Source organism: Cygnus atratus, chromosome 2 (assembly GCF_013377495.2).
Source record: "Cygnus atratus isolate AKBS03 ecotype Queensland, Australia chromosome 2, CAtr_DNAZoo_HiC_assembly, whole genome shotgun sequence".
NCBI lineage: Eukaryota > Metazoa > Chordata > Aves > Anseriformes > Anatidae > Cygnus > Cygnus atratus.
Genome location: NC_066363.1, coordinates 78,821,819 through 78,840,016, shown reverse-complemented (window position 1 = coordinate 78,840,016; position 18,198 = coordinate 78,821,819). Strand labels below are relative to the sequence as shown.

The window sequence follows — 18,198 nt, the reverse complement described above, 5'->3', positions numbered from 1 at the left end:
TGGAGTTTGATGTGATGGTATGTCACTGAGTGCAATTAATGGTTAGCTCTAAGCTAGTAGAATGGAATGTAGCTAGCTTTGCTAGAAGTGACTGGTTTTAGCCAGAAGCATTAAGCAGTGGTGTTTTCCAGTCTAGTCTCTTGAGACTAAAATTAGTGTGGTAGCTTGGATCAGACCAAGGCTTATTTCAACAGTAGCTGCATCTCAGCCAAGAAAATTGCCTTTGGAAGGCATCTACCCCAATTACGCCAAATTCAGTCTGGGCTCAGTGATGCACAGCCTGGGAAGCAGCTTGTTGCAGCCTGGAAGGTTTCAGACTAAAAAGGAATTGTAATTAAGACATAAACCTGTGTCAGGCACAAAAGGTTTAGTTGAGAGCATTTGGCCCAGTAGGTCTGCCCTTAGGGGAGGAGGCAAGGACAGAAACGGGTATTTCATATAGATGCTAACTTGGTTTTCAGATAGTATACAGTTTGCTGTAGTGTATGTTATTTCAGTTCCACTGGGATCAAAGCAAGTGAGCTTGCTAAATATTCTTGCTATTCTTTCCTTTTCAGGTGTTTATTTTTTCCCTTCTACCCATGAGCTCAGTCTGTAGTGCACAACTCTTGACCCTAGATCACTCCTTCAAAGACTTAACAGAAACACAAACAACTGGCTAAGTCAGCCAAAAGTCAGAGTGTTTGGTATGCTGAAACCACATACCTAGCATAAAAAAGGTGCAAGCTTTCAAAAGAGGGAGAAAACTCTTTTTTAACATCATTCCTGTAGGCTCTAGTGCACTACTCTCATACAACTCCATCTGCTTGCCTCACTAGTATTGTATCACTTCAGTTTTCATCTTTAAAAAGACCTAGAGAACAAAGAAAACTGGAGTGAAATACCCCTTCGTTACACTCTTCTTACTATTCAGCAGCTGAGCGAGCCATACGCACGTACATGCAAAATGAGAAAGTAGAACTTATTTTTCTCTCAGATCATGTTTAAAAAAAGAAAGTCATTTAGCCTCTGCATTGTACAAAGACTCTGGGACAGTCACAGAACTGGTGGCAACATTAGATCTACCATTCCACCATGCTTCACAGTCACAGGTAACGGGACTCTGCAAAAGCGACCAGAATTGTATTTCCTAATATTTGAGCAGGTCATATGCTTATAGTTAATGTCTTAAAATAGATTGCTTGTTAAGGCTACATAGCGTGCACATCTTTATCTAGATCCCCGGCAATTCAGCTCTTAAAATAAACATGACTATTAGTGTTACCACAGATGACTGTTTTCTGAGCAGACCTAAACTAAGCAACAGACAAATTTGTAATATGGGTTGTGAATTCAAAGGACATTAAAAAAATGGCTATTAGTGATCAGAAAACATAGCATAGTTGCCTTCCTCCCTCCTCTGCTAAGTTACCTCTTGATGCATGGTGTCCCTAGTAAACACAAAGCTGCAGACCACCTCCTCCAGAGTTTCAGCTTCTTCATTAGTATTGAGTGGACTATCCATATAACCTGACATCTGTCCAGCCGTGCTTTCCACACACTCAGCTAGAAAGCTAAATTCATTACATCAGGGACAGCAGTGGTATTTAGGTTTGACTTACTGATCTCTGCTGCTATTACTGTAATGTTGTGCCATAGCAGTGTTTCCCGGTCAAGGGGTTTTGAAGTAAATATCGAACCGTTTCCTGAATTGATGTTGAATACTCTGTCCATATCAGTGTGTCGATCTACAGAATATCTGCAAATACAGAGAGAGGAGTTAGGAGAATGCTTTCCTTTTAATTTCTATCTTCTTTAACCATTTTCTCAGACTAGACATAAAACACCCAGTAAATGGGGTTGCCTTTTGTTTTCAGCGCAGCCTTCAGCGTCTTTATATATTCACACAAAGAGCTTGTTCTGAGCTACTGGATAATGACACATTGGAGGTTTGATTTAGAAGGTGGGGCATTGTCACTGAATAAATGAATTACCGTGAAATTTACATACCTCAGAGAATCATCAAAGCTTTGTTTTTAGTGAGAAATGTGAAGTCTGTGCCCTGAAAGATAGGAAGTTTATTCTGAGGCTGAGTTGGCTTTCCCATTATCAACCCCCCTTTTTATGGTTTGATATCTCAACTGTTCCAAATCATTTCTGATTTAAGATTTGACAGCTGGGGCACCTTCCTGCCTTTCACTTCCCAGTGTTTAAAAAGACTGCCCCCAAAAAACCAAGGTGGCATGGAACAGAGATTCCACAGTGCCTCTCACATAAAGGCTTGCAGTAATTCATTAAAACTAACGTGCTCAGCCCTGCTTGATGGTATCTAGACGTGAAAATGAATGCTAACAAGCTCTGGAGGAGCTCAGAGCTTAAATACAGATGCAATTTTCAATCTGATCTTTCTTTTTTTTTTCCTGCTGAACTGAATCCAACTTTAAAAGCAGAACTCTCCAGTTCATGGGACAGTGCCCTACTACCGTGATCCAAATGCTCTTGCTTCATTTCATCTCTCATGAAAATTCTTGCATAAATTATGATGTTGCTAAAGCAAGAATACAATTGCATTAGTCTGCTTTCGTTTCAAGCTTGAATGTGTGCTGGCATACAGTCCAGGACAGAGCCTTATGAAGCCCAGTGTCCTCCCTTGGTCTCCTTGCAGGCCACGTCTGTGGAGGCAAGGAAGCTACGGCTGTCCCTTGTGTCTAGTCCAGGATAAAGACTCGGCTGAGCTGGCATGCAGTCAGATGAAAACTGGGCCAGGAGAATGACAGGCAGAGTTCATTGTCACTACAGAACTGCAGGGAAGGCAGAGGCTGAAGAAAAATTTCCACTCCCTGCTCTGCCCTAGGAGCAGCTGCGTGACATGTCCCTTACTCTGCACAGATTTCCCAGGGCCTGTGCAGCGTTTCTTAACTTCTGAGAATAATCTTGTATGGAGGCAGGAGAGAATAGAAGAGTCCATCTGAAATGTGATTTTAAGAAAGGTTTATATTAAAAAAAAATAACTTGCTAATTATTTTGTAACTGCACGTTTTCCCTTTTCAAATAAAATATACAGAAAAAGGGATATAGTATCCACATCAAATTAGACTGGTCTTATTCTAAATTGAGAATTTAGTGTAAAGTACCTTCCTAAACAAAATTATAGTAGGTACTCATTATTGTTTTTCTTGTTACACATTAAATTGCTATGGAAACAACAAAATGAGATTCAAAGGTACTCGCACAGCAAACTTTTTTTTTTTTTTTGGTAGGACTTGCACAGGCATGCCTTGTTAGTCGATTTAGTCTTTATTCTTGCTGTCATTTGACTAACAGTATCAAAATTTTAGCTGCACAAAGTCAACTGTGGTGTCACTAACCTAGTTCCTTTATGCAGCATTATAGCATTACCATCAGCTTGAACAGAGCATGTGAGAAGGTACATAATAGGCAGTGCTGAGTGATGGGACAGCTCCAGCAAACCATGTCGTTGTGTCCAAATCTAAATATTACACGTGAATTTGTTGACTTAGCTGAAATGTTTGATGGAAACTAGTTTACAACAAACAGTCTGACTCTTATATTTTGACAAAGTATTTGATATGGTAAACATTTCATTTTAACTTTCATTCATTCAGGCTTTTATATGATATTATGTTGGCATTTTGTGAATTAAATTATTTTTTCAGAGATTCTTCAGATCTTTTCCATACCTTTCAGCTGAAATACTTCAGTATTTCCACTTCACAGTATATCTAGATTTTTCATTCTTATTTGAAATGAAAATATCAGGATTTTCCATAGATTAGCTGTTCCAGCCAACTGCAATAGTATGTTTCAGGCTCTTATTCAGCAAGATATTTAAGTAAGCATCTAGCTGTAGGCATGAGTTGTCCATTCGTTGTTTTCTTTCTTCAATTATGCCGTCACTTATTCTGTATATTATGAATGGACTTAAAATTTCTTACAGCCTTAGCATATTTTAATGCTTTGGCATATTGTAATCGCTATCATTACTTTGTAAAATTGCCCAGTTCAATCGCATCTGTTGTAAAGTTTCTGAGTAAAATAAAAGCAAATGTTCTGGACTTTTTCTAAGGTTACCAGAGCTGTATACATTGAGGACTTCTTCAGGATGTTAAAAATTAACACATGTAAATTCCAATGAAACAATTTGTATATTTAGTCATTTGTGCAGTGGAAAGTTAAACTCAAAAAAAAAAAAAAAGAAAACAGAGAACAGCTTCTTAATGAAATGTTAATTTTATTTCTTCAAGAGAAAATACATACAAGATCATTGCAGTTAAAGTATATTCTAATTATACCATTAACCCTGATCTAGAAGGATGATTTTAATAAGCTAGACTGTCACTTCCGTTTCCCAGTTTGTATAATCCAGTCTCTTTTGATCAAGGACCGTTAATTATGTTGAATTGGTGGTGATTCTGACTTATGGATCATAACCTAGTAAGAATCAAGCAGACATCAAACTCATTTTTACATTTATTTAATGAAATTACTGGTGCATATTTGTCAGATTTCAGACATTGTCCCTTTCAAACCTTTAGGAACTGACAAGCTAGGAAGTTAAAGGTATCTATAGAGATTCCATTCTCTCCTCGTACATAACAGGAAGAAGGAGAGAGTGAAAGAGAGACTCAAACACATGCAAATATGTTGTCAGTAAAATACACAAACAAAATTAAGCCTTACATTTGTTTGCAGTTCATTTTCATCTGGGAAACTTTAGTAAATCAAATCACAGCAGGGAGACAGTTCCAGTGACTGATGAACTTCATTATGCCTCTGAGGAGTTACTATAGCAAAAAAACTCAACTAGCAATTTAAAAAGATCTGATGTACAATACAGCAGTGCCAGCTGCAGCATTATTTTTCCAGTATGCAGTGGTTCATAACACCATTTCTGTTTAGATCAAGCACAAGCAGAATGCAAAACTTTTTTTTTTACAACACAGCTGGACAGTGGAATGTTACTCGTGAGTGTATTAATGTCACTATGCACGGATGATTATTCAAACAAAGCCAAACATCTATTGGTGTATTTTTGTATTGTCTTAATGTCATGTGGCAGCAAAGCTTATTTATAAGACCTGGACTGATTCTCTACCAAAACGCAGGTTGTGAATGATGAAGCACTCTTACAACCAGGGCAGGTACCCGCCTCATATTCTGCTATTGCTTCATTGTCTCCTGATGCTCAGCAGCTTGCTGTCTAATGCAACCACAAGTCAGGAAGATTTGTTGGTCAGGAAGGGATGTGTGTGTGAATTTTTCATAATGCATTTTCATAATGATATTATGAAGGTTTCCTTTAATGGAAGATCAAAGGGGCTTTCATCTAACAGAGTTAGGGCTCACTTTGTTTAAAAAGAGAAATCTTCACTCAAGTAGGGGAGAAAATGAAAGGTTTTCATTGTAATATCAACTGTCTAAAGATTTTATTTTTTACTGTCAAGGAAAATTGACAAGCAAGTGACAAGTCATATATATACAGTCTAATTGTATCTTCCCCGAAGCTCAGAGTGAAAATCGGTTTTAGCATCTCCATTGCATGATGGAAAAAAATAATCCTGTCAAAAAGATGCAGACTCAACCCCTGACCCTAAATTCTAGGAGATACCAAAGATATTAGCACCATAAAATTACATATATTGCAAGATAACATCTCACAGGCTACTAGTCTCTGCTGATTTCATTCCTCTCTTAAGATTTTCATATTTCTTCTCGCTGTGTTTATTTCTGTTACTCTAACCTCTTCCTCATTTTTCTTTTTCTACTCCTTTCACCTTGATTGTTGCTTGTTATTAGCGTATAAAGGAGACAAGTTTTCTGCTGCTTTGCTTCAATTTTGACATCTCTACTAAATTTTGTTCAATAATTATGCTTTAATATGCAGAGTACCTGTACAGCATTTAATAACTGCCCTTTGAAAGATAGGTAAGTTTTAGCACACACATTCAATTAATGGAAAAGAGCCAGTAGGCAACACTCAACAATACACAGCATAATACCTATCCACTGTAAATCATTTAACAATTAGGAGGTGGTGCTGGTGTGAAATGCAAATGGTTGTAGTTATCACCACAGGGAAGCAGAAGGAAGCAGGGAAGCATTCCCCTCATTCTCCAGTGCCATTAGATAGGAAAAAGCAGTTTCATATGAAGACTGGAAGGGGCCTGGGTTTCACCCCAACCAATTCTGTCATCTTCATTGTAGCATACCCACTAAGACATTCTATAGAAGTTATCTATTTTGTCCCTGGGATTTACCACAGTCAACAAAGTACTATGTTGCCCTTCATGTTACTATGCTCTGCTAATCCAGAACTTCCTATAATTCTTGCATGCCATGATGTAAATGAAAGCAAACCTTAATTAAAATTAGAAGGCTTAGTCTTGAACAAGAACTCACGTGCAGCACATTGCATGCGAACTGAAAACAGAGTTTCTGCAAGAAAGGGTTTTAGGTTTAGTTTCTTCATCTAGGAAATTATGGTGACAATATTTACCCATCTCACAAGATGAGCTGAGAGCTTAAAACTTATGTATGCTTCATAAGCATTGTAAGATATCTTGATGAAAGATGGCTGTTGCAGAAGTGCAAAGTATTGACGTATTGGATTTTTATTAAACCTGCATTGTTCTATTTTGATCTTAAGACTAACTATTGCATTTCCAAGGTGTCCAGAGACATGCTAAAATTTGACCTGGATTTAATATTGCTGTATTTTTTATTTCCATCTCGTACTACCTTGTCAGTATCAATGAAATCTAATTAAAGCACACAGATATTTAATGTATTAATGTAATCTTTCATGTTCTATCCAATATGATATAAGTACTCAAGTATGTTTTCAGATACCCACTGAAACAATGGATGTATTAATTTACAAAAAAATGAAGGCTTTGGTTTAGCTACTCCAACCTTAACATTTCCTCCACTTCCTCTAAGACTAGTTTATTGATTTATGGCAAGAGTAATTTATGAGGTCCATAAGCCTGATTCTTTTCTTACTAAACTTACACTGATACAAGTGAGAACAGAGTCTGTGTGCGCACCAAGCTGCTTTTAAGGTACTTCTGCTTGTGGTGTATAGAAGGTAAATGCAACCTCTGTTAAACAGGTCTGGATGGACAGGAGAAGAAAGAGATGCTGAATCACTCCCCTGTCATACAGCCACGAGGATGCACTGCACTGCACTGGAAAATGTTAGAGGCGGAAGAAGAACACTAACATCATCTTAGTATTCTTTTGCAGTAAACTCTCCCACGGTAAAAAACATATATTACACAAGTACACAAACATCACTTACTGAAGAGGCTAGTACATAATTCAAGATGCAAGTGCCACGCAAACACAATCACACATACAAAGATAAGCTAAAGCGTGAGAGATCATTTACCATCTATGCTACTGCACATGTAAGCATATCTGAACAATTTCATTTTTAAAAGTGATTTTTTGTGTGTGTGGTGACAAAAAAAAGCAAAATCAAAACAGCAGTCAAATTAATAATGAGCTGAAATAGTCTATGCTTACTTGACAGGGTTCTTGGCAGCATCTGGATCTTGAGCTGTTACTGTTCCTATGACACTGTTTATTGGAACATCTTCTTTCACTTCAATTATATACGCTGGTCTGCTGAACACGGGTGGTTCATCTACATCCTCCACTTGAATTCTGACTGTAGCTGAGTCCTTGAATGGCCCCAAGTAGAGGAATCGAGGGTCCACATGAGTATTCATAGCTTCCACTTTCAGAATATATAAGTTTTTATTTTCGAAATCCAGTGCCTGGGAAGAGAAAGTAAAAGCTTGAGAGATCTGTGGGGACTGCTGTGGCTACCAGCCAAATGAGCTAAATGAATGGGGGGTGTCATGGAGAGGCCTGTGCTAGATAACAGGAGCCTGAACTGGAATTAACATGCCAGCAGAAAGGACAAAGACTAGCTTCTTTGCCACCAATAAGTTCTAAAAAAAAAAAAACACTTTTGCAGGGCATTATGTGCCCAGAACTTCGGAACTCCAAGTAATTGTACCTTCTCAAATAGCGTCAACTCTTTATTCTTGCTCTTTATTCTTTCTTTTTTTTTTTTTTTATGTTTTCTTGACTATCCGTTTGGGGGGGGAGTGGGGATTTCTAGGAGCTTCTTGTTAAAACATTGGCATTCCATCCCTGATATGAATCACTGTCATCTGGTGTCAGAGGACATCCTGGACCACACACAGAAAATATGATTTTATGATAGCCTATGACTATGCCACACACTGATAAAAGTATGAAGAAGCAGCATTTAGGGACAGTTTGTTATAGTACTTAGGGAAATGTGGGGAGATACTAGTCACCCCACTTTTCCATTAAGTTGTAGAAAATTCACAGCTTCTGTCACCAACAGACAGAAATGCAAACAGAGTTAGACTGATATCATAACCAGCCCCTGGAAGGCATCTCTTAAAAAACGAGTAATGACAGGTGTCGTACTGATATCAACAAGCAAGTGCATGTTCAGAAAATCTACACAATGTCTATTTAGTGATGACTGAACTTGAACTGATGGAGGATGATATCTGTAACCTTATCAAGCTTGCCTGATAACCCACTGTAAACAATATTTCTCAAACCTTTTCTGACAGCCAATGTGCAACCTAGTAGATGATGTCTGTTGTGATCCAACAAGGCACGATGATTATTATTTTTTTTTTTAGTAAGTAAGAGCATGTTGATGGATTTATTAATTACGTCTTTACAACATGAGTCAAAATGTTTGTCTATGTACTTTAATACATTTTAGCTATGCAACTTAATACCTTCTGATAGTGTGAAGCAGGCAATGTGATACTGCCTATTTCTGTGGTGTCAACACAGCACCTTCCTAGTAAGTGAACAAATCCTGTAAGCATGTTAGGTACAAAGTCACAGTTGGATAGTGCTTCCTTGAGTTTTCCTGTAGACATGTTCAAAATCAAGATTTTTTTTGCAGTCCTATCCCACTCCATAGATTATTATTCTTTCAGATCCCTTAAAGCATGTGCATTGTTCTAGTAAAGCAGCAAGCATCCTAATTGCTTGTATAAAAGAGACTTTGCATAAGTAATGTTGTAGAGGTTCCTAATAGACAGCATTCTGGAATGGAATGGAAAACAAATGGAAAAATGGAAAACAAATATGTGGTAGATAAAGTTTTTGCTGGTATTTCAGAGGCTGGGATGAAGCATGTTTAAGATGTGTACCTTTTTGACGGTTATAATTCCTTCCTGTGTGTCCTTGTCTGTGGTAATTCCGAACATGTCATATCCATCCCCTTCAGTGATGCTGTATTCAATCTCTGCATTTTCATCCACATCTGCATCATTAGCTTTTATCCTGCCGATTGGTGAGTCAGGTGGTGTAGATTCAGGTGCTCTAAATTGGTATGTGCCTACAGCAGACAGAGGAGGAAACTTTTGTCAGTTGGACTTACAGTATCTTGGACAACATCTCTGAGCCCACTGTCCATGTTGGGCATGCACAGATGAGTTACTGAGCCTTTGGCTTTTGCCTTACTTTCATATGGAGAAAAATAACTGCTTCTACCTTTTTTCTAGTATGAAGGATACATGTATGTATCATTAGCTACATATGCCCTTTTCTGGACACTATCACAGTCTCTGTTGGCCATGTTAAAACTGTGTAAGAAAAATGTCTTGAGGTCAAAAAACAATTAAAACTTTACGAGGTGCCAGAGGCCGATGCAGCTTAGTATCACTAAATGCAAATCCAGCCCAAATGCCCATTACTAATGTGCTACACTGAATTTCTCCTCTGAGAAAATCCTACCTGGGGAATGTTGGCATTATGAGCCCCTATCTTTGGCTTTTATATTGAAGACACTCATGTCCAGAGATGTATAATTAACTCATTGGAGGCAGAGTGCTATATTTCCTCTTAACTTGCTCTAATTTAAATGGAAACGCTTTGCCCACAGCTAAGAACAGACTTTGAACTCAAATGACAAGTTGCTTTCAATAACTTTCCCAGTGACTTAACCGCCAAAGCTTGCTGATTTGTCTGATAGTATCTGCAATTATTTTCTCAAACAGCTGCTCTTGACTTTGACACACACTGACACACTGATACACACACATGCACACACTGAGAATTGGTAAGACAAAGCAAAAAAAGAAGGAAGAAAAAAGAAAGGAAGGAAGGAAGGAAGGAAGGAAGGAAGGAAGGAAGGAAGGAAGAGAAGTGAATGAAAGCTGAATCACTGAATTACTTATAACCATGAACAATCATTAATACAAATGGTTTTCTAAGAGACCTGACTCTACTGTTTCATTTAAATATTACACAGCTATCTACCAAATGATCTGAGGCAGGGGAAAGAAAATAGGCAGGAATATCTGGTATATTTATGTATGTGTCTTTGCTTCTGTTTGCAGTTAATGTCGGAAAATCCATTGAGGCAAATGTTTCCTGGGTATAGATATTAACTTAAATAGAATTGCTCCTGGGATCATTTTACGTACTTAAATAAATGCTTCAAAAGTTAAATATGTTAGATTAGAGCAGATACCTTAAAAGACAGTCAACCACAAGGTCTATTATAGAAATAATATTGATCAGAAAATACAGATTGTATCAGTCAAAGCTATTAATGGGTAGGAAAAATAGGAGTTGTTTCTGTATGTTAATTCACTTCTCAGACTATCTACCGCAACTGGGGTAAAAATATGAAAGATATGTTTCCCAATTATTGCAATTAACCTTAGCATGATGCTACTGCTTGCGTATGTGTTTGCTTTTTCTTTCTTAAGTGAAGTCTTAAACTCAGTAAAGTCATAACAGCAGAAACAATATCTGAGGTGAAAAGAATCAATTTTTCCCCTTTTTATTGTAAAGACATAGGACGTAAGTGTTCCATACTCTGGGGGAACCGAGGAGGATTGTCGTTTACGTCGGTCAGTGTGATGTTCACGGTGGTGGTTCCTGATAATCCGCCCATCTGGCCTCCCATGTCCTTAGCCTGGATGACCACTTGATATTGCTCCCTGTTTTCACGGTCCATGTTTAGCAAAGCAGTTTTAATAATGCCTGAGAACATGAAAATTAAAGAGGCAAAATTCACAAGTAATGTACTCACTTCGATGGAAATTCTTGTTTAAAACAAAACAACAACAAAAAAAACCACAGCCTTAAGAACAAAACAATCTCTATGTAATGAGTAAACTTTGCCCAGTACAAATATTTACTGTTATGAGATGTCACATTAAATTACAGACTTGTCATATCAGATCTCAGGCTGCTGCCTATATGACAGACACAATAGTAGTGGCATCCCCAGAAAGATGTTCTACCTATTTGTGAGCAGTATTATTTTACATAACTATTTACCCCTTTTCAGTTCCATGCTAAAGTCTCTCACTGAACTGGAAGAAGGCTCATTGTTCATTATAATGTGCTCCATCTCTTCTCTCCTGTTCTGTCAATATTTTCACTTTGACAGACATGGCAAAAAATAAATAAATAAAAAGCTAACTTCAACAAGACATCATTAAAGAGGCAGTACAACATTAAAATGGGAGAAGAGAAATTAATTAAGAAAATTGTGAGCATCCAAGCATGCCCAAGTATATATATTTCTATTTATACATTGATTGAAATGATTTTGCCAGTCTGTTCCTTCTTCAAAAGCACAAATGTCAGTTATGAGCAAAACTCCTATTGAAATTCAGTCATTTAGATTTGCCATGAAACAAAATGTTTGCATTCTTACTGGATGTCTCAAGGCTAAGAAATGACTCCTTTGTAGGCAAAAGGAGTGAAATCCACGTACTGAAATCCATGGGAAAATTCATAGCAGCTTCAACAGAGACTTACTCGACTCTAGGAGTTTTGCAATTGATTTCCATGGCTGCACAATCAAGCCTGTGGTTCACCTTGCTTCCCCTCCATTCCCCTTACAACCCTCTTGCTAAAAGGTTATTAATGCTGAACTTCCAGGTAAATTATCCTTTTGTACTCTAAGAATACATAGTATATTGTCCAAGTCCGAATGAGTGCATCAGTGCAAAAACCCTCTTATTTTAGTATCTAATACCTTATGCTTGAAGGGAAGCTTTTTTCACCTTCTGTTTTCCTCTGAGACATCTAATCTTTACTTTGCCTGAGTCTCTAAGATTTAGTTAAGAAACAATGTGAAAACCTGATTAATTGTCTGGGATAATCCATTCCTTTCCTGTAAGGTTGCTGAGGAGAACTGTCTTCTCTAGCTTCCAGCAACCTATCAAAATGGATGTTTCCATTTAAAGAATTTCTTGAAATCCTTTGTTTCTTGTAGAAGAAGTTTGTTATAAGTCTTGGGAAGAGAATACCTATGTAGTGAGATAGGTAGTGGTACAGCAGATTCGGTCCACCAGAATTTGTATGTTTTACATGCACAGGTTCCAAAGCAGTCTGTTATTCAGCCCATAAAAAATTCCAGTCACTGTGTATAATTTAAATATCTTCCAAAAACAGAACTCAGAAGTTTGGGATTCTATTTGTGATCTGCTAGTGTAGCGCAACAGCCAATTTTACCTCTTCTATCATTATTCTTAATTAAGATTTCTTTCATAAAATTAGCATTAAAGTGATATGTTGCAGATGTACAGAAATTATAATTACTTTAAACAAGTTTTGAAGAAGCACAAGGAGAAAAAAAAAAGAGCAAACCTTCAGTCTTAATTTAGCCATTATGAAGATCTAGGAGGATTAAGCACTTTTTTTCCACACCCACCTGTTTCTTGTTTTCTTCTAAAAGCCAACCTATTTAGTTTAATTTAAGCATCTACAGCAGTCTCTGTACCCACTGCTTGTTAAAAATGATTGAAAACTGGTTCTCATTCAGTACTAATTGTATTTATTAGACTTTGCTGGTGGTAAGATTAAAATAATGTAGGTGTCATGTTTACAGATGTATCGCTCTATTAGATTTGTCAGATTTTGCACTGAATAAGATGTAATCTCTTTGAAGTTTTTGTCTAATATGTCCTAGCTTGGCTTAGCATGTCATTTTAAATTGCAGACATTGTCACAGAATGACAGATAAGCTCTCCTGACCTGTCTCAGATTCAACAGAGAAATATGGTTGTCCCTGGAGAATGCTGTAGACAACTTTAGCACTGTTCCCATATGTAGGATCATCGGCATCAGTTGCAGTGACTTGCACAACAAAGGTACCTGCAATGATAAATTAAACAAAATAAAAATCTGCACTTTTTTTCCATGCCCAAGACAGTTTATGATGTAGAAAAAGCATAGCTCATGTTCAAGTCAAACTTAGGGCGAAAAGTGGAGATATTCTTATTTTTCAGAAATTTCTCTGCTCATAAAGGTCATAGGTCCAAAACCAAAATGATAGATGGCTTTTTCTCAGTTCATTACAATGCAGTTATTGACTGTATTTGTAGATTCCTTATCGTAATTCTTATGAACAAACCCAAAACCCACCTTTCCCCAGATACTGAAGGTATTTAGAATTTGAATATCGGTCAAGAATATACTTTCAGAAATTTACTCATGCTTATAACAGGTTAGACTAAAATTTACAATCTGAACAATCTTAGACTTGAAGGTGCTTGACATCAGAATGTAAATCTGTTTTTTCATATACCTTTTAGAGAAAGAAATGGTTTTGAATCCTAGGCAAAGTGTTAACAAACATGAAAAATTAGCTTAGGTTTTGGCATTTAAAACAGATTTGTGAATAAATTATTCACTTCACATATTAAAATGTGAATATTAGGTTCTCCTTCACCAGGTAAGTTTTCATCCATGTGACAAGTCCCATGAATGAGAGGAGAGAGTATGCCCCAAAGTCTTTATTTTCATATTGCCTGAGCTTTATTTTAATCTCATTCTTGATCGTGATTAATTAACGTTTCTTTCCCTAGGTATTATTTCAGATTAGAAGTGTGCTTCTTGCAGTTCAACCATCCTTTGCTCTCTGACAAAGAAATCAAAATGACCTTCCTCAGAATCACAGAGAAAAAATCAAAACCTGTCAACTTCTGTGAAAAAGATCCAATCTTAAAATCATATTTCAAGGAAATTATTTTCTTTTCTTTTGTTGATTGATTCTTACGGCTTGATACATTTGAAAGCAATAGAAAGATTTCAATGGACATCAGTGGACTTTGGAGCTTATTTTTGTTGCCTAAAAAAAGCAACAAGGGTCATAGGAAGTTAATGACATATCTAAGAATTAGTGATGAGTTGACTTGGCTGATAGTTTTCTCTCCTGAAGTGTGTACATTCACTTCTGTGCTTGCTGTTTTCCACTTCTTTTTTTTTTTTTTTTTTTTTTTTTTTAACTTTCTTGAACTAAACAAGGTTTGCTTAGTAGTTCTGGGGGTTGTGTTGACACACATGGGTGACCATGGCTTAACATACTATTAAACTGCACCTAAATCATGTTAGCAATATGTTAAACCCTTTAAAGGTATGTAACAGAGGTAAGCTCAGCTTACTTTCACTGTCAACTAAACAAGATTGCATTAACTTGCTTTTTCTGTGGCACAACAGAGAGAGTGCGTTGCACTCAGTGGACACTTCTGTTTTCAGCAAACAGTTGTTACTAATTCTCCTGGGGTTAGAATTTTTAAAATGGCTGAGGTACTTTTACTCAACTCAAACAACAGATGTCTCTAAACTTTGGGGCCTTAATAAAATCCACATAAAGAACCCATATCAGACACTGAAATTAACTGTTAGTTAGCACCTACCAACGTCTGACATTTCAGGGATGCTGGCATTGTAAACGTCCTTTGTAAACATTGGCTCATTGTCATTGATATCATGGATCTTAATGATGAACTCAGATTCTGGTTCCACTGGTCTTCCAGTCCTTCTGTTTATAGCCTGGGCACGAAGTATGTATACAGGCTTTTCTTCCCTGTCTAGTCTCTTTGTGGCCTGGATGTCACCAGTGTTTTCATTGATAATGAAGAGGTCTCCTGCTCCATCTCCAGAAAGGATGTACTTAAGTGATCCATCTCCTTTATCCTGGTCTGAATGCAGCTGGTGGTGAAATGGGAATTAAAAAAAAAAAAAAAAGGAAAAATAAATAATTGGAACACAATTCTAGGTACTTTATCTTGTTATCATGATACAGGTTTTACTATTATTAATGCCCAGCCAAAAGGCTGTACACTGCTTTTAGGAAATGAGATGATACCTCAGTAGGAGCACTGAATTGATAGAGTTGTCTTGATGTCTGAATTGAATTGAAACCATTTGCTGTATTATAAGAAACTAAGAAAAACCACGAACCACAGCTGCAGATCACTTCCACAAGCTAAGCATACATTAATCTGATCTAAATGCCAGTGGCTCAGGTGGAATCCTAGGAATATATAGGATACTGAGATCCTACAGCTGGAAAAACAGCAGACTCGTGAACTGTAGTAAGCAAAGAATTAAAAAGTGGCCATGCCAGTCACTTCTTGAGTTTAAATTCTGTGTTCTGTGCTGTTATGTCCCCTGGACTACTAAATACACATATAACAGGAAAATACATATATTAACAAATGCAGCAAACCAAGAGCAGAGGCAGGCGTGTGTACCAGACCATTCCAGCACTGGCAATGAATACTTCAGTTCCCTTTATCCAAAGGGACATGGACCAAGCTGAAACATGGTGTTGGCAGGGGAAAGAGAATGATGATAGCATACAAATCATGAGCTGCCCAAACTATCACCTTTTTTTCCCAGGAGACTTCCATTTCCCTTGAAATGCTGCTTAGCACACACAAAGTACAACCGATTAAATCCTACTGTGATGGCTCTTCCTTTGATAAGGGCATATTTATTCCCCTGGCTTTAAAATCAAGGCTAATCAACTGCATTTTATTTTCTTGATACATTACAGGAAAAATATATATTTATTAAAATGGATTCTAAGTTTGGTTTCATCATTTTATGATGAAATTCTTGGGGAAAAAAAGATCAGGTATCAGATTCTGCAGATGGTTGATTTCATAGAAAAGACATGTTGATGAGCCAGGAGAGATGGACTTTCTTGACCAGCTCATTGCTTCTCCTCCTGAATGCAAATAACAAAAAATATACCCAGCTGAATGTGTGGTGAAGTATTTAGCATTGGTGGATAGCATGCTGCATAGAACAGAAAGATTTGTAAGTTGAAAGAATATAGAATATTATGATCTTCACGTAGATTTTGCCAGTGCTTGGCTATGCCCCAACCACACTGAAGGGCAGCCTCCAGTAGGACCATATGGTCAATGTTTTGGGCTTCCTCCAACCTTCTGCCCAGATCAGTGCTATGCTGGCAGCATACTGACAACACACTTGGTGGCATAGCACTCCACCACGTGCCTGTGGTCCCTACAGAAAGCATGCTCCATGCAACCAGTCCAACTTCAAAGGCAAATCTCTTTAACACCACACATACAAAGAGTGTTCAATAAAATAAAATCTCAGAACTGTAGCATGGTTAATCATTAGCAGACGTGCCAAGGCACTGTTCCTTCATTTTCTCCTTCAGTGTGAAAATGAGCATTCAATGTAATTTTGCACAGAGCCCCTTCTCTTGATAATAGGAATACCAATAGCCAGCTTGTATGCAACACTTTTCATCACATTTCAAAACCCTTCACAAAAGCAGTCAATAACACTTGTTCTGTTTTTTGAATAACAAAGTATAGAAACTTCAAGTTTCCCAAAACTATACATGGAATAGAGTTCAAATCTCCTGAGTCCCAGTCTGTTGGCTATCAGGCCTACAGAAATTATACTACTAGATAGAACCTAAGCCCCTGAAGAACATCTGTTAGACCTGCTTGTTAAGAAGTCAGACTAGAAGTCTACTGTGGGAAGTAATTATAATAGGATATTTGAATATAATTTTCTCAAAGGCAACCTGCAACAGAAAAGGCATGGAAAGAATTCTGTTTTTAAAAATGTGTATTTCTTATGGTTGTTTCACACCCCAAAATTTAATTTTTGTTTGCCTTGAATGCCTCTTTAATTTTGTCTGCATCATATTGGGAGAAAAACAGCCCTCAGTAACAGACTATCATTAATTCATATTAATCATGGAATAGTGCTGTTGTGAGACTTATTACAGGCTGACTCCCAAAATAATTTTTATCACCATTTTAATTAAAACTGGTTTCAAAGAACAAGGTAGCAAAAAAGGTCAAGCTAGAAAAGGTGTTGGAACCGCTGGGAATTGTTTTCCATAATATTTTTTTACATAGTCTAGACCACCTAAAGAGCTAAAAATAGAAATGTGTGATTTTTTTCAAGTCAATAGTTTATGAAATTTCCATTCTTTTCCCACAACTAATCCACCTGAGTAAGATGGATTGTGACTCTGTGTATTAAGAAAATGTACATCTCGGTGTACTAACTCATTAATGTTGAGAATGAGGTGATCTTCATCAAAGAAAGGTTAAGTCTCTAGCCCTTCAGTAAAACCATTAACTTTTGAAAATAAATATTCCATATGACAAGATACTTTTCAACTCTGTTACCTTCAGTTTTAAAACTTTCCTAAGACATGACAGAACAAACTAAGTGCTCAGTTGGTCAGACAGTAAATGGCTTATTTACTGTAAGAGTGAAATCTGAAGGAGGTCACATCTTGTGACTAGTGTATGTTACACAGAGCTCAGTCTGGCTGAGTGCCTGCTCTTCAAACCAACAGTGCCCTTACAGTGTGTCACCACACATGGCCTCAAGAACCTGCTTCATAAAGATTCTCAAAGGGTATAATTACAATGCTTGATTTCAGTAAATTATGATGATTTTCTAACCATTCAACATCAGGTGTTTTGTTTAGTTTTTCTTTTTGGTGGGATAGGCCAATATCACAGCAGTAGCATCGACTGCTTAATAGCTAGGCCAAAATAGTTTGGATTTTGTGCCCTTCTTTTTCAGAAAATAACATTCCTGCAGATCTGTAGGAAAGTTTCTTACAGATGTTAAATTTGCAGCATTCACATGTGAGGTAAATACCTGGAAAAACAATTTATTATTAGAGATTACGTTATCTGTGCTTGACTGTTTACTTGGTATAAAATTTTACCCAGGCAAAAGCAATCTGTTCTATTTTTTCTTAAGTGCCAGTTTACTTGGAAGCAATATTTTGTCTGTGTGACCTATATGAAAAGGGAGATTGCTGCTCTAACCACGTTAAAAAGAAAAAAAAAAAAAAAAAAGGAATAA

General features: G+C 37.1%; 1 protein-coding gene across 4 annotated transcripts in view; it reads right to left on the bottom strand.

Moving 5' to 3' along the window:
- CDH6 (cadherin 6) overlaps positions 1-18,198 on the bottom strand; it is a 105,143-nt gene that overhangs the window by 14,545 nt on the left and 72,400 nt on the right. For all 4 annotated transcript variants that reach the window (XM_035567236.2, XM_035567238.2, XM_035567237.2 and 1 more), the window contains 6 exons: positions 14,733-15,027; positions 13,069-13,188; positions 10,894-11,061; positions 9,219-9,406; positions 7,528-7,781; positions 1,602-1,738 (listed from right to left, as the gene is read on the bottom strand). In XM_035567236.2, the coding sequence (XP_035423129.1) occupies positions 1,602-1,738; positions 7,528-7,781; positions 9,219-9,406; positions 10,894-11,061; positions 13,069-13,188; positions 14,733-15,027 (1,162 nt within the window). The remainder of the gene's footprint in view (positions 1-1,601; positions 1,739-7,527; positions 7,782-9,218; positions 9,407-10,893; positions 11,062-13,068; positions 13,189-14,732; positions 15,028-18,198) is intronic.